Source organism: Tupaia chinensis, unplaced genomic scaffold, assembly GCF_000334495.1.
Source record: "Tupaia chinensis unplaced genomic scaffold, TupChi_1.0 Scaffold145396_1, whole genome shotgun sequence".
NCBI classification, from domain to species: Eukaryota; Metazoa; Chordata; class Mammalia; order Scandentia; family Tupaiidae; genus Tupaia; species Tupaia belangeri.
The window spans coordinates 1,852,015-1,872,903 of record NW_006205257.1 but is presented as its reverse complement, the minus strand read 5'-3'; the positions used below and the strand labels follow the sequence as shown (position 1 = coordinate 1,872,903).

The window sequence follows — 20,889 nt, the reverse complement described above, 5'->3', positions numbered from 1 at the left end:
CGCCTTAATCCCAGCCCAGGGACAGAGTCTGGGACCACTTCCCTCCACCTCCTCTTTCTTCAGGGACCACTAGGGAACCCTAGGAGGGCTCCCTAAACCTACATTCCTGGGGGCAGGGCCAGCAGGAAGTGAAGCAGGTTCAGGCCTTGTTTTGCAAATAGGGATTTAGCTCCCTGACCTGTAACAAGAGACCTCCTTGGGGTGCCCAGCCCAGCCCAGCCCAGAGAAGAGGCCAGGAATGCAGGGCAGGGTGAGTGGACAATGCCTCTGTAAGCTGAAACTGCCTCTGTGGGGCACCTGTGCTAAGAGGAGGTGAGACCCAACCTCGAAGCCCCAGAGGAGAAAGTGGGTCCTGGTGGGAGAGATGAGGTTAGCCAGGGCCCCAGCACCTCCTAGCCTCGCCCCAGCACCCCAGCTGTGAATAGAGGCAAGGCTTGCTCTTCTGGGACTGTCCAGACAACAAGAGGAGCGGTGAGCGTGAGGCCCTCCCCGCACCAGCGTTCCCGGTCCTGGTGCCATGGTACTGGGACACGTTCTGTGACCTCGTGACCTCGGGCCTCCCTGAGTTTTCTTGTCTGCACAAGGAGACCCTTTTACTCTGTCGAACTCACAGAAGTTTAGAGGTCCACTGTGCTGAGTTAGGACAGTGGCACGCTGCAAGGCCAACCCACATGGGAAGGTTCCAGGCTCATGGCCAGAGACCTCCCTACACATGCTGGGCACACACATGTCCACGACACCAGGATAGCTGAAGCTGGGGTGAACAGGGAGGGAAGACCCCGTTGAGGGTGCCTGTCTCTGTCTCTCTCACTTACAGAAGAAATAAACTTAAAAAAAAAAAAGAGAGAGAGAGAGAGATTGGGGGGCCAGCAGATGGCATGGTGGTTAAGGGTGCTAGACTCCCACATGGCCGAACTTGGTTTGAGTCCCGAACCTGGCGGTTCACGTTCTCTCTCTTTCTCTTGCTCTGTCCCTCTCTGGTCAAATTAGAATAAATAAATAAAGTTAAATAAAATAATTCTTTGAAAAAAAAAAAAAGATCAACTGTGCTAAGAAGAATGACTGGGGTCAGGTATGGGCGCAGCAGTGGCAAAACTGAACCCACCTGGGAAAGTCCTGGGTTTTGTTTTCCTTTTCTTTAATTATTTATTTATTGAGAGGTTTTTGCTATAGGGTGCTCACCAGAGAGACAGAGAGAGAGAAAGCAAGAAATCACCCCCCGGGGGGATGGCCATGCCGCAATCCTTTCTCTTCCATTCTCCTCTTGGGATCTTGGGCACACACGTACACGTGCCTGGCATGAGTTTAAAGCCACTGGGTCCAGGACGCGAACTGCAGTCGACTACATGGGAGTCCAGCGACATAGCCATTATGCTAACTGCTGGTCCAAGGCCTGAGTTTTCATCCTGAGACCTCCCTGACTACACCAGGTGCATATATGTCTTTAACGTGGGCCGGCTGAGGCTGGGGGTAGAATGCAGCCTGGGGACCTTGTAGGGAGCACCTCTCTCTTTCTCTCCTTTTCCCTCCCCTCTCTCTCATGGAAGAAATAAATCTTTTTTAAAAAGAAAGATGGAGGGCCAGTAGGTGGCATATTGCTTTGGTTAAAGAGTTGGACTCTACATGGTTGATCACAGTTTGAGTCCTGGACCCAGTGGCTTGAAACACCCTGGGCATGAGTGCACGCGTGCCCAAAATCCCAAGAAGAATAGAGAAGGGATTGTGTCACGGCCATCCACCTGGGGGATGATTTCTCACTTTCCCTCTCTCTCTGACTCTCTTCAGGGAGTATACATGTCCTATGGCAAAAACCTAAAATCGAAAAATGAAAAAAGAAAGAAAGAAAATCTATTTTGAAAACAGGAAGAGTCAAGGATGCAAATGTAAGGTGTCATTTGGAATCTGCATGTCTTGTCCTCTTCCCAATGGCACAGGGACATTTGAATCAGTGACCACACAGGGGCCTTCACTGCAGAAAGCTCCTGTGATGACCCTCCTGTGTTTAACACAGCAAGTGCACATACGGAACAGTCTGTGTTTATTACCCACGTTTGGCCTGGCCTCATCTTGGCCTCACCTCTGAGGAACTGGTCCTTTTGGGGAATACATTGGAATTTCACACCAGGGCACAGGCTGGGGAACCTTCTGTTTGTTGCTGCTCTGACCAGATGCTCGGACTGCAGTGGGGGCCCAGAGGTGAGCGAGCCAGGCACAGAACGTCACAGAAGAGCCAGGGAGACACCACACATTAATGCTTTCCCTCTGGCTAGGGAAAAACAGCCCCCGGACCACGCGGAGGATTCTGATCAGGAAACGCATTCCATAGGTGACTCAAAGCTCCCTAATGTCTTCCTTCTATTAATCATGGAAATGTTTTCTGACTGAGTTGCCCCTGGGGCTCACCTACTACGTGAGAAATTTAACTCAACTCCCATGAAAAGTATGCAAATGCTTCTTGGGAATTTCTTGAAGTTTTGGCTTCTTTGTTTGTGTTTTTGGGTTTTTTTTGGAGAGATTTTCGCTATAGGGCGCGTGCGCTCACCAGACAGAGAGAGACATAGAGACAGAAAGTGAGAAATCACCCCCCAGGGGGGATGGTTACGCCCCAATCCCTTTTCCTCCATTCTCCTCTCGGGATCTTGGGCATGCATGCACACGCAGCGTGAGTTTTAAGCCACCGGGTCGAGGACGAGAACCGTGGTCGACTACATGGGAGTCCAGAGACATAGCCATTATGCTAACTGCTGGTTCCCAAGTTTTGGCTTCTTAAAGATGAGTATGTCTGGGATCAGCAGATGGTGTAATGGTTACGTCACTTGGTTTCCCAGTAGTCGAACATAGTTTGGGTTCCAGACTCGATGGCTTAAAATTCATGCTGGGCGTGTGTGCATGCGTGCCCAAAATCAATGCGGAGAGGAGAATGGAGGAAAAGAGATTGCAGTGTGGTCATCCCTCCCAAGGTGTGATTTCTTGCTTTCTGTCTCTCTGGTGAGAGCATGCACCCTATAGGAAAATGTCTCTTTAAAAAAAAAAAGGGCACGTCTTTAAAGGCAGTTCATTTGTGGGAGACTTTCTGAGCATTGCTGAAGACTGCATGTCAGTATTCCACCTCCCAGCTGACAGGTGGCATGGTGGTTGAGATTCTGGACTCTGGACTCCCACGTGGTCGACTACAGACAGCTTACTTTCTCACTTTCTCTGTTTCTTTCTCTGTCTCTAGTCAAATTAAAAATAATAATAACATGGGACTCGAAAGTGGCATGGTGGTTGGAGCACTGGACTCCCACATGGCTGACTGTGGTTCAAGTTCTGGACCTGGTGACTTGCTTTCTCACTGTACCTCTCTCTTGCTCTCTGTCTCTCTCTGGTCAAATTAAAACATAATAATAATAACAAATAAAATTAAATAAATCTGTTTTAAAAGTTAAAAAAAAAGTTCTACCTCTCACACATACTCTCTAAGGAATATTTCTGAATTAGAATATTGCTTCCTCAAGTATTTAATGAGGTATACTTCTGAACTGTCTCATTTGCACCACCCACTTAAAGAACTCACATGGGTCCCCTAATCTCGGACATAAAAGATCCCTGCGGTTAGATGGTGGCATAGTGGTGGGGTGCAGTGCCCCACAGGGCGAGCCGTATGGGAGGCAGCTGGGTTCACATCCAGAGTACACTGAGCACATGTGTGCCCATGACCTGGGGCTGTCTGTGGCTGTGGGTGGATTACGGGATCGAGACCTTGTTGAGGGTGCTGTCTTTGCCTCTCTCATTCACAGATGGGAAAAAAAAAAAAAATCCCAGGGCCAGCCATGGCCTGGTGGTTAAGAGAACTGGGTCCCACATGGCTAACCATGCAGTTGAAGCCCTAGACCCAGTGGCTCGAAAAATATGCCCCATAAGTATACATGCACGCCCAAACTCCCGAAAGAAGGCGGAGCTGGAGAAATGGGATTATGGCACGACTGTACGCCTTGGGAGGTGTATTTTCACTTTCCCTTGCTGTCCCTCTCTGGGAGTGCAAATGACTTCTGGAATATTAAATAAAAGGGGGGCTGCTGGTAGGTGGTGTGGTGGTTAAGGATGCTGGACTCCCACATGGCCAACCACAGTTCAAGTCCTGGACCAGGTGGCTTGCTTTCTCACCTTATCTCCCTCTCCTCTCTCTCATTGTGTCCCTCTCAGGTGAAATTGAAGTAAATAAATAAAGCTAAATAAAACAGTTCTTAAAAACAAACAAACAAACAAACAAACACCTGTCAAGGCAATTCATACATTTTAACTATTTTTTGGGGGGAGGAGAGGTTTTTTGCTATAGGGCACATGCACTCGCCAGAAAGACAGAGAGAGACAGAAAGCGAGAAATCACCCCACCCCCCTCCATGCCACAATTCATTCTCCTTTCTCCTCTTGGGATCTTGGGCATGCACGCACACACGTGCCCAGCGTGAGTTTAAGCCACTGGGTCCGGGACTCGAACCACGGTTGATTACATGGGAGTCCAGTGACATAGCCATTATGCCAACTGCTGGTCCCATTTTAACATTCTATGAACAGAATGACCCAGAGTCAGGCTCTGTGCTTACAGGAAGCAAATAAGGGGGAAGAAGAAAGGCATCTCCAGCTCCTTGCAGGCCGGCTCCCAACGCCACCCACAAGACATTTCCTGGGTAATATGGGGCAGAGCCTCACCTCCTGCCTATCTGAGAAATGTCCTCTCCTGCCAGGACCCAGACACACAGCTCTACTGTAAAACCACATCCCAGGGACCCCAGGACAAACGCCTTTGGTCCAGCACTCCATGCATCTCCCAACAAACTCCATGGGTTCATCCCTTTAACTCTAGCACCTTGCTCAAACCCAAACCTGGTCATTCTCTCACTTTGCCAAGTGGGGGCTGCCACACTCTTAGCCCACAATCTCTGCCCCCCCTCCCCCATGCAGCTGTCCTGTACGAGCCCTGATGCAGGTGAGTTCTCGCGCCCAGAGAGCACCTGGAAGAGGTGCTGCCCACTTACTCTGTGCCCTGATACACCCCCACCGAGATGTTGAGCCCCTCCAGCTCTTCCTTGAGCATCTGCAGGTCCGAGTTAACGAAGCTCAGCTCCAGGCGCACCTGCTCCCGCACCTTCTGGTTCGTGGCTGCTCTGTTTAAAGAGAGGAAGGAGAGAAGTTAAGGGCACTGGATTCCCACATGGCCAACTGCTGTTCAAGTCCCAGACCTGGCAGCTTGCTTTCTTTCTCTCTCTGCCTCTCTCTCTCTTTGTCCTTCTCTGGTCAAGTTAAAATAAACAGGTAAAGTTAAATAAAAAAATTCTTAAAAAAAACAAACATAATGAGGGGCTGGCAAGTGGCATGATGTAGTTAAGGTGTTGGATTCCCACATGGCTGACCATGGTTTGAGTTCCAGACCTGGTGGTTTGCTTTCTCACTTTCCCTCTCTCTCTAGTCAAGTTGAAAATAATAATAATAACATTAAATAAACAAATAAAAAATACATAATGAGATACCAATGCACATCCACTACATTGGCTATAATAAAAAAGACAGATAATTACAAGTGTTAGTGAGTACGTGAGAAACTGGAGCCCTCGTATACTGCCGACTAAATAGGAGAGCCACTCGCGAACACAGTTCGGCAGTTTCCAAAAATTTTAAACATAAACTTACTATGCCACCTAGCAAATCTATCCCAAGAAATCAACATGAGAGAAATTAAAATGTGCACATGAAGGGACTAGCAGATGACAGGTAGTGGTGACATCGCTGGACTCCCACATAGTCAACCGCAGTTAGAGTCCCGGACCCGATGGCTTAAAACTCACGCTGGGCGCGTGTGCGTGCCTGCCCCAAATCACAAGAGGACAAGCCTGCCCCAAATCCCAAGAGGACAATGGAGGAGAAGGGACTTCGGTGTGGCCATCCCCCCGAGGAGTGATTTCTCACTTTCTTGTCTCTGTCTCTCTCTCTCTTTCCAGTGAGCGCATGGGCCCTATAGCAAAAACCTCTCTCTCAAAAAATAAAAAAAAAGTACACATGAAGACACGTCTGTATGTGAGCGTTCATAGAAAACAAGTCAAATGTCTACAGTCTAGCCAAATGTCTACTGTCCACTGGTTAAAAACAGTCGATTCATACGGCGTATTCCAAGAATGGAAGACTATTCAGCAATATACAAGAACAAACTTTCCCCAAGTTTTTAAGCAGAGGTTTTGACACCTCCTCAAAGGCCTTACAGATGCCCTCTTGTTTTACAGATTTGAAATCAGCACAGAAATTAATGCTGGCGAGAACCAAGTACGGAGGGCCAGAAGATGGAGCGGTGGTTAAGGCGCTGGACTCCCACATGGCCGACTATGATTTGAGTACCATACCTGGCGGCTTCCTTTCTCCCTCTCCCTTTCTCCAGTCAGATTGAACAATAATAATTAAAAAATAATAAAATAAATAATTCTTAAAAAAAAAAGAAAAAAGACTGCAGCTCAGTTTAGGCCAAATGAAAGAAATGCATAAGACCAGGCAGGGGGTGAGAAGAGGCAGGAGCTTCCGTGTCTCCCTGGGCCACCCAGCATGGCAATGCATCCGCTAGCCTGGAAGCTCCCGGACCCAAGCCATCATTTAGATGTGTTTAAGGAAGTTCCATGGAACAGGCATGATAGATGAAATCCTTGGCCACTGGTGACTGAACTCATCACCCACCCCCACTCCTTCTCTGGACATGAGGGTGAAGCAGAGGGGAAACTCAAAATTCCAACCTTTTAATGAGGGCTTGGTCTTTCTGGGGACCAGTCATCTTGAAAACCCCCACCAAAGTCATCTCATTAACATGCCAAAGATTCCCAGGGGGTTAAGAGCTCTGTGTTACAAACATGGGGGACAAAGACCAATTTTTGTTTTTTCTCTAAGACACGTAAGCGCACCAAAGACAGACAGAGAGAGAGAGAGAGTGAAAGAGAAAAAGCACCCACCAGGGAGGATGGCCATCCTACAGTCCCTGCTCCATTCTGCTCTCCGGATTTTGGGTGCACACACGTGTGCCTGGTGTGTTTACAGCCACTGGATCCAGACTCACACTGTGCAGTCGGCCACGTGGGATCAAGCTGCCTCACTCAGCACACCACCAGCTCCGATATTCATTTTTTAAATTATACCACAGCACAACAACAAAAAACTTTCTTACACACCATGGTCACAATCTGTAGTTTGTGAGATCTGTGCCTCAGAGATACTATGAAGAAAATGATGGATTCGCTAGCCAATAATGTCCACAAGGATTGAGAGAAGAAAATTCTCTCTGCCCTCAGTATTGAGAACTGGTATACTTCTTGGTAATGAGTTTGTTTTTTAAATAGACAAGTTCCGGCAAGTTTTTTTTTTTTTTTGGAGAGGTTTTTGCTATACAGTGCGTGCGTTCGCCAGACAGACAGAGAGAGAGAGAGACAGAAAGCGAGAAATCACCCCCCAGGGGGGATGGCCATGCCGCAATCCCTTCTCCTCGGTTCTCCTCTAGGGATCTTAGGCATGCACACACACGCGCCTGGCATGAATTTTAAGCCACCGGGTCCAGGATGTGAACCACAGTCGACTACGTGGGAGTCCAGTGACATAGCCATTACGCTAACTGCTGGTCCCCTGGCAAGTTTTATTAAAGAAAAATGTTGCATGGTTTACTTTTCGCCGGTCTGTTCTGGCATACTTCTAATGATATCGGAATCACCTGCGCAGTGATAGCCAGTGTGCATACTCTGTAGTATTTTCCCCACGCTGTGCCCAATTCCATATTATTTCCACTGCAGTGACGGACATCAGTTTTGCCCCACATGGCATAGTACTCAATTTCAGATTTCCCTAAAGCTAGGCAGTTGTTGGCGAGGATGACTAACTTCGCATTGCCTTGTCTGATCATCATCAGAGTCTGCTTGTACTTCCCCCTTTTCACAATGAGTTGGGGCCGAGAGTTGATCGACTCCAGTGACTTTTTCATATTTGCCACCACCATCTTCCAGTCTAGGTGTGAGACAGCCCCCAACCAAGAGCAGCCACCAAGATGGACCAGGAGCGAGAAAAGAGGCAATGAGTCTTCTATTGGCTAGTGAGTCTAAAAATTGTGTTCCGGATCATATTCCCTTCCTCCTATGACCTGCCCGGAAGCTCAGAAAAACTGTGGCTTACGTATAGCAAAGTCTATAGGACTTTCTGGCAAATACTAGCCTAACCTTCAGCCAAATCTCTTTTTCTTTCCCCTGCCTGCCCTCATATCTTTATAACTCCTGCTTTAATCTTACATGTTGTACAACTGTGTGACGTGCCCTATTCATTTTAGAATGAAGCAAGATAAACATTTATTACTCCTGGAGGGCAAACCTGTTTCCTCATATTTCTCCTGAAACCTGACAAAGTCCTTTCTACATTGATGAAGGCTTAACGAAGAAAATTTTTAAAAGAAATATTTGCTGTAAGGCCCGTGCACTCACCAGAGACACAGAAAGTGAGAAATCACCCCCCCACACACCCCTCAATCCCTTCTCTTCTATTCTCCTCTTAGCATTTTGGGCATACATACCCAGTTGAGTTTGAAGCCAGGTCTGGGACTCAAACCATAGTTGACCATGTGACCATCCAGCACCTTAACCACTATGACACCCGCTGGCCCTGAAGTTTAACCCCCCCCCTTTTTTTTTTTTGAAAGATTTTTGCTATAGGGCACATGCAGTCACAGGAGAGACAGAAAAAGAGAAATCACGCCCTCCCCCCCCCAAGGGGGATGGTCATGTCATAGTCCCTTCTCCTCCATTCTCATCTTGGGATTTGGGGCACACACACACATGTGCCCGGTGTGAGTTTTAAGCTGCTGTGTCCAAGTCTCAAACCTCGGTCAACTATGTGGGAGTCCAGTGATGTAACCACTATGTCATCTGCTGGTTCCAAGGCTTAACAAATTTTAATCCATGAAAGGAACTAAATGGCAGAGTGAAGAATACTGCCCCTCAGCAGTGGGGAACTGAATGGTCTCAGCAGCAGTGGGTCCGACTTCAATGTAACCACTGAGAGACAAAGAGCACCCCCCCCAAATACCTGGAGAGCATCCAAATAACACTGGCTCTTGATTTTTTCATATTATACATTAATTTGCTCTGTCTCCCTGTTCCAGACTTAGCAACAATTTGCAACTTCAGATTTGCAACACAGGGTCAGACAGAAGCACAGGGGTAATGCAACACTCTGCAAAGCCAGATCCATAAGAGGAGGTCCTGGGTTCATGTCCTGTGATGTCCCTGTGCATGACCTAGGTACATACTTGCATGCTCATGATCTGGGCTGGCTGAAGCTAGGGGTGAATCAGGGCATCAACATCCTATAGAAGGCAATTGTCTCTCTCGCGTCCTCTCTGAAGAAATAAATGGATAAACTTTGAAAAAGTAAGTTTGCAAAGAATCACTGAGCTGCTTTTTAGAGGTGAGCCTCTTGGTTGGGTCACTCTGAAAAATGTTGGCAGCAAGGTAGGGTTTCAGGGGTGGTTTCTGCAATGCTGACCTTTGGGAGCAAAAAAGATTCAGAACCCAACGCTACACTTTGAGCTGTGTTTCTAGAACAGGTAATGATTTTCCACTGATTCTCTGCTGGAATGGTTTTTTACATAAGGTGCACCAATACAAGACAGTGGTATGCCTAGCTATCTCTGTCTCAGGTCAGGTCAATATGCATAAATAGAACTCACTGGCTCAAATTAGGGATTAAGAGCAGAGTAGTCTTGGGGCCAGCAGATTAAAGGCCCTGGATTCCCACATGGCTGACCACGGTTTGAGTTCTGGACTTGGTGGCTTGCTTTCTCATTTTTCCTCTCTCTTTCTCTGTCTCTCTCTGGTCAAATTAAAATAAAAGAATGAATAAATACAATTAAATAAATAATTCTTTAAAAATAAATAAATAAATAAATGAAGATGTTGGATTCTCACATGGCTGACCATGGTCTGAGTCCCAGATCCAGCGGCTTGAGAATTATGCCAGACACGTGTGCATGTGTGCACAAAATCCCAGGGGGGAGCGTGGAGGAGAATGAACTGCAGCATGACCATCTCCCGTTTCTATAAGCCTTTTCAGAATAGCATGGTCTTTTTCTTTTCAATATTTATTTTTACTGCCAGAGGGTGTGTGCCCTTGCCAGAGGGAGAGAGGGAGAGGGAGAACGAGAGAGACGAAGTACTCCCCAATGAGGCATGATCACGTCGCAAATCCATCTCCATTTCTCCATCCTGTTGGGATTTGGGGCTCAGCTGCACACATGTTTTGCATGTTTTCCAAGTCACCGGGGCCAAAATCTGAACTGCAGTTGGCCATGTGGAATCCAGCTCCCATAGCCACTAAGCCACAGGGCCAACCCGAACATGGACTTTTTTGGCTTTTGCTTGGGTGTGCACCCCCTGTGAACTCCCATGGACTTAGTGATTCATGTCTCAGCCAGAAAAGAACTTGAGGCCAGCCTGGATGACCAGAGGATGTTTTCTGTCCAGTCCTCTTGCCCAGGTTCTCCGTGGTCTCCCTCTGCTTGGGACCCCCAAAGGAGAGCTCACTCTCTTAGGTGATACATGGAGAGCATGCACACCCTTTAAAAAAATAAATTAAATATCTATTTATTTCATTAATTCCATTCGTTAGGATTATTTTTAAATTTGACCAGTGAGAGAGAGAGAGTGAAAGTGAGAAAGCAAGCCTCCAGGTCCAGGACTCAAAACTGTGATCGGGCATGTGGGAGACCAGCTCCCTAATCACCATGCTACCTGCTGGCCCCACGCATATACCCATAAGCATGAAGAATGAGGTGTCACTTACTGTCTATGTGTGACCAAGCCATCAAGGGCAAACTGGGAAAAAAAAATAGCCACATTTGACTCCTTCTTACAACTACTGACCACATCAGACACTTTCCCTTAATGCAGAACCTCTGAGAACTTTCCTTTTACACAAAGCCGCTACGTGACAACGGTTTCTCTCCACCGAGTCCGAAATTTGTTTAACATCCCATGTTTTGTCTTAAACATATGTGTGAATTTTGCATTCTGATCCATACGTCCCCACTTGTTTTGAGTGTCATTTTTTTCCTCCCAAGTTTCTTTTTGTAAAAAAATTTTTATTTTATTTAACTTTATTCATTATTATTATTTTCCCGATCCCTGAGTGTGGCCATCTGGCTGAGGCCACAGGTCAGTTAGTCTTTTTGTTTGCTTTTTGGAGAGGTTTTTGCTATAGGGAGCATACACTCACCAGAAAGACAGAGACAGAGAGACAGAAAGAGAGAAATCACCCCCCAGGGGGATGGCCATGCCGCGATCCATTCTCCTCCACTGTCCTTTCAGGATCCTGGGCATGCACACATATACGCATGGTGTGAGTTTAAGCCACCGGGTCCGGGATTCGAACCGCGGTCAACTACATGGGAGTCCAGCGACATAGCCATTATGCCAACTGCTGGTCCCCAGTTCAGCTAGTCTGGCAGGACATCTGCCTCCAGCCCATCTCAGTGTGGAAAGGCAGACCTTGGAGCCAATGCCAGCCCCAAAGCCTATGGGAAGGCTTGCACACCCACGGCATGACTATGTCCCCATCACCTGAGAACTAATGGTGTGAGCATCCATCAACTTCAAGTCGTCATCATTATGGTCCAAACCACCCCAAGTGACTCCTGGGAATTTTATGATCCTCTGGCCCAGCAGTCACAAACTGCACCAGGGATCTGTGGGGGAGATCTTCGCTTAAAAGATATTCTCCCCTCCGTAAACTGGTCACCAGTATCTTTTAAACCCAACAATAGATTAAAAGGAAAAAAAAAAAGTCAGAAGCTACGGCAACCCTGCCACTGCACTCCATGGGGCAATGTGCAGGTGCCACCTCTAGAGTGAATAAATACCCTGCACGGTCGGTCCCCACCACTCCCATGCGTGCCCAAAATCTCAAGGGGAGAATAGAGAAGGGATTGTGGAGTGACCATCCCCCCTGGAGGGGACATGATTTCTCACTTTCTGTCTTTCTGGCCAGCGTCTACGCCCTATAGCAAAAAAATCTCCCTTGAGGGAACCAGCAGTTAGCATAATGGCTATGTCGCTGGACTCCCATGTAGTCGACCGTGGTTCGTGTCCCGGACCCGGTGGCTTAAAACTCACGCCGGGCGCGTGTGCGTACATGCCCAAGATCCCGAGAGGAGAATGAAGGAGAAGGGATTGCGGCGTGACCATCCCCCCTGGGGGGTGATTTCTCACTTTCTGTCTCTATGTCTTTCTCTGTCTGTCTGGCGAGCGCACGCGCCCTATAGCGAAAAAAAAAAAAAACCTCTCCAAAAAAGAAAAAAAAAAAAAATCTCCCTTGAAACAAAATAAAATAGATAGATACAAACAAATGGCATAATGGTTTCTCCACTAGATTTCCACGTAGTCAACCATGGTTCAAGTCCTGGACCTGGTGGGTTAAAACTGACGCTTAGCATGTATGCATGCGTGCCCAAGATCCTGAGAGGAGAATGTAGGAGAAGGGACTGCAGCGTGGCCATCCCCCTGGAGGGTGATTTCTCCCTTTCTTTCTGTCGCTGGTAAGCACTTGCACTCTGTAGCAAAACTCTATCTAAAAATAAATAAATAAATAAATAAATAAATAAATCGGGGACCAGCAAATGGCATAATGGTTATGTTGCTGGACCACGTAGTCGACCATGGTTCAAGTCCTGGACTGGCATATGTGTGTGCGCAAGATCCCTAGAGGAGCAGAATAAGGGTTTGCAGCCTGACCATCCTCCCTTGAGGGGGTGTGATTTCTCGCTCTCCCTCTGTCTGTCTCTCTCTGTCTCTCTGGCGAGCACACATGCCCTATAGCAAAAATCTCTCTCTCTCTCTCTCTCTCTCTCTCTCTCTCTCTATATATATATATATATATAAAATAAAATAATACAATATCCAACATTTCCCTAATCAAACTCCAAGAAGCTCGTGGTCTCTGGCTGACATGGATCAGAAGAGAAGACCTTGAAGAGGCACGAGCCTGGCTCCTCTGCACATGCTCATCGCAGTGCCCCCTGCCCATGTGGCAAGGGCTGGGACCTTCACCTCCACTCGTGCACCCCTGGGGGCATTCCCCACATCCCACCGCTTCCATTCCAATGGCTGCCCCTTCCCTGGGAGCTGTAGCGGAACACCTGGGAACCAGAAGACGGACAGAAAGACAGCAGGACCAATAGCCACGTAGTCAATCACTCTGCGACACCACAGGGCCAGAGCTGGGCTTGGCCAACCGTCCTGTTTGTTTTTGGGAAACCGTTGGAGTCAGTTGAGTCAGATTAATAAATACCTTCAGGGTTTCCTCTGACAACATTCTTCAGAGAGGGGTACTTTGAACTTTTAGGTCACTGTGAGAATCATTAACAACTCCACCCCGCCCCCACAGTTGCCAGCTTGACCGAGGCTCAAGCCAGGCTTGGGCGGCAGAGAGGTTGTTGCTGGAGCAGAACGAGGCAGGCGACACTGCCCCAGATTCCGCCTGAGAAACTCCAAGCGCCCTGTTCGAGAGGCCTCCCTGACCACCCTCTGCCTCTAAGGTCATGCTACCCTCTAACATTCCCATTTTATCACGGCCTAGAAAACTCACTTCCTGCCGTGATTGGGTTTGTTTACTTGTGTATTAAGGTTCCTCTCCCCACCCCAGCCAACAAGACGTGAAGCAGAACCAGAGCAGGGCCTCCCTTGAATGGTGTGTCCTTGTCCCCTGCAGTCACACACTGCCCACCACCTGTAGGTGCTCATCAAACCCATGAACAGACAAAGCAACTGCTACCCACTCCTGAGGAGGCCACAAAAGAGGCCCGCCCATCTGCCCCCTGGCCGCAGAGCTGGCCTGTCAAAGTGTCAAACAGAACCTGAAGCCACAAAACACACTACGGCTTTCCCGGCATGCCAGCCCAGCACAAGCGAGGCCTGAAACTAGGGGCCTCTCCCAAGTCCTACAGGCCACAGGAGGTCCCTGTGCTGCAGGGGACAGACAATTCCAAGGTCCAGACTTGACCAGGAACAGGAACAGTAACAGACATTTTTAAAGCTATGATGTTCTCTGGTCAGCAGGTAGTATAGTGGTTAAGGTGCCAGACCTCCACAGGATCAACCACAGTTTGAGTCCAGGACTCAGGGGCTTGAAAATCATCCCAGTGCGTGTGCATGTGTGTCCAAAATCCCAAGAGAATGGAGGAGAAGACACTGTGGATTGGTCAACCCCCCTGGGTGGTCATTTCTCATTCTCTCTCTCTCTCTCTCTCTTTCTCTCTCTCTCTCTCTCTTCAGTGAGTGCACGCACCCTATGGCAAAAACCTTACAGTCAAACAAAACAGAAAACACCACAATGTTCCAATATCTTCCCAGTCTGCTCCAGTAATCGCCTCCCTTGTGACGAAAGGATCTGGAGACGTTCCCAGCCACTTCCCTGCCCAGGACCTCCTGTCCTCTGCTATTTTGACAGCAACAAAACAGACACAGGAGCGGCATTGTTATTTCTGACTGAGTGGCATGGGAGTTGCTTTTAAGAGGGGATTTCAGTTTGTGGAAAAATGGAATTAAAGTACAAATTTATTTTAGTGCAAAAATCGAAAGCAGGTTTTTTTTCCCCCCATGATATGCATTCTCCATGAACTTTTTGAGTCTCCCTCATATTATTCATCTAGATTTCTTCAGTATTTCATAATAAAAAAGAATAAAACCAATTTGTGCTGGCCAGCTCTGTAGTCCGATGATAAAGGGAGTCAGATCCCACATGATTGACCACGGCATGAATCCTGGCCCTGGTGGCTTGAAAAATACACAGGCATGTGTGTGTGTGAGTGTGTGCACATGCACGCACGAGCCCCAGATCCTGACAGGATGGAGAAGTGACGGAGAAGGGATCGTGGTGTGACCATGCCCCATGGTGTGGTGCTTTCTCCCTTTCCCTCTGTCTCTCCTGTTTCTCTCTGATATCAGAGTACATGTTCCCACTGGCAAAAATAAATAAATAAATAAATAAATAAATAAATAAATAAATAAATAAATAAATCATGCACTTGATGAAAGCAATTCAAATTGCTGAAGGGAGTAAAATGAAAATGAAAAGTCACCTCACCACCCACCCTGGTCTTGCTCATTTATTTATTTATTTATTTATTTTTGGAGAGGTTTTTGCTATAGGGCATGCGTGCTCACCAGACAGAGAGGGACTGAGAGACAGAAAGCAAGAAATCATCCCCCAGAGGGGATGGGCACACTGCAATCCCTTCTCTTCCATTCTCCTCTCGGGATCTTGGGCATGCACACTTACGCGCCCGGCGTGAGTTTTAAGCCATTGAGTCCGGGACGCAAACTGCGGTCGACTACATGGGATTCCAGCAACATAGCCATTACGCTAACTGCTGGTCCCCCTGGTCTTGCTCTTAAGAATCAAACTCTACTACTCTAACAGCTTCTTTCATCCTCCTTTTGCAAAACGTCCGTGCATATTAAAAGCACAGGAATAAGCCCTTTCAACACCCTGTCCTCCCTTTCAGCACTTACTATGTCAGAGATCTTTCGTAAGAAGCAAATACAGACCAATTCAGAAACTGAATTTATCCCAAGTTCCTGGTCAGAAACCCACCTCTTCCTTTACCGGGTGCTCAGGGGAGCTGCCCACAGGGAGCTGACCCTGCGCTCATGTGAGTCAGTGACCACAGAAGTTGGGAGCCTCTGCCAGCACTCAGCTGGTGTATTTATCCCCCAACAACCTCCTGAGAAGCCTCTTTATTCCCTAACACTGAGACTGACCTATTATCAGTATCTTTGTAGGTATTCTGGCATCCTGTCCCCAGAATCCTCAAAAATTCTGGGGAGCTCTAAGGGAACTGCAGTATGAAGCAGGCCAAGTAAGTCCCTTCCCTGCAGAGTTTTCAGGTTCCGGTCCAGAAAGTACTCCACATCTCTTCCCGGGGCTCCGAGGGTATCTGGCTCACTCACCCGGACAACAGGCGGGTGCGCACCTCGACTCCCATGGATGTAGGCTGACAAGTTACCCCTAGAACTCCTAAGGAAGAAGAAAACTGTGCTTTGGGTAAACAAAAGGAAGCTGGCCTAGACACAGGTGAGGCTTCCCGGAGTTCTGTGTTGATAAGTAACCATCTTACCACCAGAGCATAATGAGTGCTCTGAGGTCCCAGGACTGGACTGGGCCCCACCTCCTGAGGAAGGTGGACATTGGCAGTAGAAATGTCCATTCCCTCTTTCCTGTCTCTCTAGTTATCCTTTATACATCTGACAGAATATTTTTTAATGAGAGATTTTTGCTATAGGGCACATGTGCTTGCCAGAGAGAGAGAGACAGAGAGACAGAAAGTACAAAATCACCCTCCGGGGGAGGAGGGGATAGCCACACTGCAATCCCTGCTTCTCCATTCTCCTCTTGGAAGTTTGGGCATGCACACGCATATGCCCTTATTTATTTATTTATTTATTTTTGGAGAGGTTTTTGCTATAGGGCATGCGTGCTCACCAGACAGAGAGGGACTGAGAGACAGAAAGCAAGAAATCATCCCCCAGAGGGGATGGGCACACTGCAATCCCTTCTCTTCCATTCTCCTCTCGGGATCTTGGGCATGCACACTTACGCGCCCGGCGTGAGTTTTAAGCCATTGAGTCCGGGACGCAAACTGCGGTCGACTACATGGGATTCCAGCAACATAGCCATTACGCTAACTGCTGGTCCCCCTGGTCTTGCTCTTAAGAATCAAACTCTACTACTCTAACAGCTTCTTTCATCCTCCTTTTGCAAAACGTCCGTGCATATTAAAAGCACAGGAATAAGCCCTTTCAACACCCTGTCCTCCCTTTCAGCACTTACTATGTCAGAGATCTTTCATAAGAAGCAAATACAGACCAATTCAGAAATTGAATTTATCCCAAGTTCCTGGTCAGAAACCCACCTCTTCCTTTACCGGGTGCTCAGGGGAGCTGCCCACAGGGAGCTGACCCTGCGCTCATGTGAGTCAGTGACCACAGAAGTTGGGAGCCTCTGCCAGCACTCAGCTGGTGTATTTATCCCCCAACAACCTCCTGAGAAGCCTCTTTATTCCCTAACACTGAGACTGACCTATTATCAGTATCTTTGTAGGTATTCTGGCATCCTGTCCCCAGAATCCTCAAAAATTCTGGGGAGCTCTAAGGGAACTGCAGTATGAAGCAGGCCAAGTAAGTCCCTTCCCTGCAGAGTTTTCAGGTTCCGGTCCAGAAAGTACTCCACATCTCTTCCCGGGGCTCCGAGGGTATCTGGCTCACTCACCCGGACAACAGGCGGGTGCGCACCTCGACTCCCATGGATGTAGGCTGACAAGTTACCCCTAGAACTCCTAAGGAAGAAGAAAACTGTGCTTTGGGTAAACAAAAGGAAGCTGGCCTAGACACAGGTGAGGCTTCCCGGAGTTCTGTGTTGATAAGTAACCATCTTACCACCAGAGCATAATGAGTGCTCTGAGGTCCCAGGACTGGACTGGGCCCCACCTCCTGAGGAAGGTGGACATTGGCAGTAGAAATGTCCATTCCCTCTTTCCTGTCTCTCTAGTTATCCTTTATACATCTGACAGAATATTTTTTAATGAGAGATTTTTGCTATAGGGCACATGTGCTTGCCAGAGAGAGAGAGACAGAGAGACAGAAAGTACAAAATCACCCTCCGGGGGAGGAGGGGATAGCCACACTGCAATCCCTTCTTCTCCATTCTCCTCTTGGAATTTTGGGCATGCACACACATATGCCCAACGTGAGTTTCAAACCTCTGGGTCTGGGACTCGAACCATGGTCAGCATGCAAGAGTCCAGGGACATAACCATTATGCTATCTGCTTGTTCCTCGACAAACATTTATCAGGCAGAGAATCTACATGTGGCACAGTGTCCGGCAATGGAGAAAATAAATGTTACAAAGAGCAGGAAAAGCCAACAAGATGGCCAATGGACTTGTGACCAAGATGGCTGCCTGAATTGAGGCCAGTCACCCTGTGGTCGGTCCCTTTCCTCTCCAAACCTCCAGAACATTATCGGGCTGGATACAATACTTGTCTTTGACGTAACCAAGCTCTAGGCAAGGGGGCTCCTCCAGGTGCCGGAAATGAGGAAGAAACCCAAAGCCAAAACCAAGAGCCAGGCCCCAGAGTTCAGGGAAGACGGAATAGGCTTCAGGAGAGACCAGGCTCCCAGCCGAGACAGGAAAGTGAGAAGACACCTACTTCAGAAGGTTTTCCGCTCCTGTCCTCATCCGCACGGCTTTCAGGATCTGCTGGTTCAAAGCAGCCCTTTGATTCTGCAATTTGCTCCGGCCGGTTTGTGCAAGAGGGTTACAACCCTAAGGAAAAATAAGAGATACCCCTTTAGACAAGGTCAGCCACCCTAAAAGGATAATCATGTTTAATATAACAGAAAATGTTTAACTTATAAGATAACCTTTTTGGAAAACAAAAGTAGCATCAACATACAACATGTATAAAATATTGAAAAGCACAGGGGCCGGCAGGTGGCATGGTGGTTAAAGACACCGGACTCCCACATGGCTGACCGCGGTTCTCGTGGTGAACCTGGCAGCCTGCTTTCTCACTTTCTCTTTCTCTCTGTCTTTCTCTGGTCAAATGAAATAATAATAAAAAAAAAATAGTTAAGTAAAATCATTCTTTTAAAAAAATAATGAAAAGTATAAACAAGAAATGTCCCTCCCAATAACACAACTCCAAAACAGCTGTGAACTGGTCTCTGGCTTCCCATCTATGTGACACGCATGCTGTTACTCTCCATGGTAGCTACGCTGCGAGTCCCCAAGACCACCCTCACATCTGGAGATTCGCGAGCCCTCCCAGGACCTAGCCTATGACTCATGACTATGATTTATTACAACAGCTTGGTACCAACACATCACGGGATCCCAGGGAGAAAGACGCAGGCAACGAGTGGGTACAATGGAGGAATCCATGTGCTCGCTCCCTCCCCTGACAGGTCACACAGAGCACATTCTTCCCCTAGCAACATCAATGCACCAACAGTAATGCCACCTCTCTGCCCAAGGCAGCCCATTACAGAGTCAACGCCCAGGGGTTTTATTGGGGACTGGTCACAAAAGCAGCCTCTGCCTAGCACGTACCAAAATTCCAGACTCCAGAAGAAAAGCAGGTGTTCATCATAAACCACATTGTTCATGCCATCAGTGTAAGCACAACAAAACAACCTTATCTATTAGGAAATGGTGGGAACACTGCAAGGGCCAGGTTCCCAGATGCCAAAGGAGCCAACCCTGCAAGCAGACCTCCCTAAGGGCAGCAGCCCCAGATGTGCAATAGTAACCTTTTTCTGCACAGTGGCACATAGAAGTCATCATGTGTTCTCAACAACGCTATCATGAGATTTTCCTTGATTGTAAAAGTTCTTTGAGGGGCCGGCAGGTGGCGTGGTGGTTAAGGGTGCTGGACTCTCACATGGCTGACCATGGTTTGAAACCCAGACCTAGTGGCTTGCCTTTTCACTTTCTCTCTCGTTCTGTCCCTCTCTGGTCAAGTTAATAAGTAAAAAGTTAAATAAAAATAATTATTTTTTAAAAAGTTATTTGAAAATATGATTTTAGTGATTGCATATTACCCCCTCCCTTTTTTTAAAGACTTACCATTTCCTTATAGTTCAACATTTAGATTGCTTTCAAGTATCTGTTTTGTTGTTGTTGTTGTTGTTGTTTTTTTCTTAAATTTTGCCAGAGGGCAGGTGCGCTTGATTTGGGGGTGGAAATGGGGGTGGAGAGTGAAACATTGAGAAAGCACCTCCCCCATGAGAGAAATCATCCTGCAATCCCTTCTCCCCATTTCTTCCTTCATTTGGGATTTTGGGCACACGTGCACACGCACCCAGTCTCTAGGTCATGGATTGAAACGTGTCCAGCCATATAGAATTCAGCTCACATGACCAAAAGGCCTCAGGATGGCCCTACTTTTTTTTTTAATAACAACTTTATGTGGCCAGCAGGTGGTATAACAGTGAAGGTGCTGGATTTCCACATGGCTGACCACGGTTTGAGTCCCAGACCTGGTGACCTGAAACGCACGCCGGGTGCGTGTGTGCGTGTGCCCAGCATCCCGGGAGGAGAAAAGAGGAGAAAGGATTGTGGTGTAGCCATCTCCACAAGGGGTGATTTCTCACTTTCTCTTTGTGTCTCTGGTGAGCACATATACTATAGCAAAAATCTCTCTCCCTCTCAAAAAAGATTAATTTTATTTATCATTATTATTATTATTATTATTATTTTCTTAATTTCTACAGGACATAGGTGCTCCCCAGAGAGAGAGAAAGAAAGAGAAAGAGAGTGAGAAAACAAGCCACCACCAGGTCTGGGACTCCAACAATGGTCAGCCATGTGGGAGTCCAGGCGCCTTAACCATCATGCCACCTCCTAGCCCCAGGTGTAAGGTTTTGTATGGATGTATGTTTTTGGTTTCTCTTGGTTACATATGTACAAGTGGGGTTGCTGGGTCATGTGGTTAATTCTGTTTAAACCATTTGAGGACCAACCAACCATCTTTCAAAATGGTGGCACTATTTTACACTGCACTAATGGTATAGGATTTCAATTTATCCATATTTCACCAATACCCGTTATGATCTAACTTTCTTATTACAGCTATCCTAGTGTGTATGGTATCTTATCGTCATTCTGAATTGTATTTTCCTGACAGCTACTGATGTTGAACTTTTTTTTAATGTGCTTATTGGCCATGTGTAGATCTTCTTTTCCTTTTCCTTTTTGAGAGATTTTCACTGTAGGGCACGTGCGCTCGCCAGACAGACAGAGAGAGACATAGAGACAGAAAGCGAGAAATCACCCCCCCAGGGGG

At 47.4% G+C, this 20,889-nt stretch overlaps 1 protein-coding gene across 1 annotated transcript in view; it reads right to left on the bottom strand.

Annotated features, from left to right (window-relative positions):
* RHPN2 (rhophilin Rho GTPase binding protein 2) overlaps positions 1-18,368 on the bottom strand; it is a gene marked incomplete at its 5' end in the record, with an annotated part of 57,358 nt that extends 38,990 nt beyond the window's left edge. Inside the window, 2 exon segments of the mRNA XM_006167986.3 lie at positions 5,019-5,147; positions 18,253-18,368. Coding sequence (XP_006168048.2) covers positions 5,019-5,147; positions 18,253-18,368 — 245 coding nt within the window.
* Positions 18,369-20,889: the final 2,521 nt, after the last annotated feature.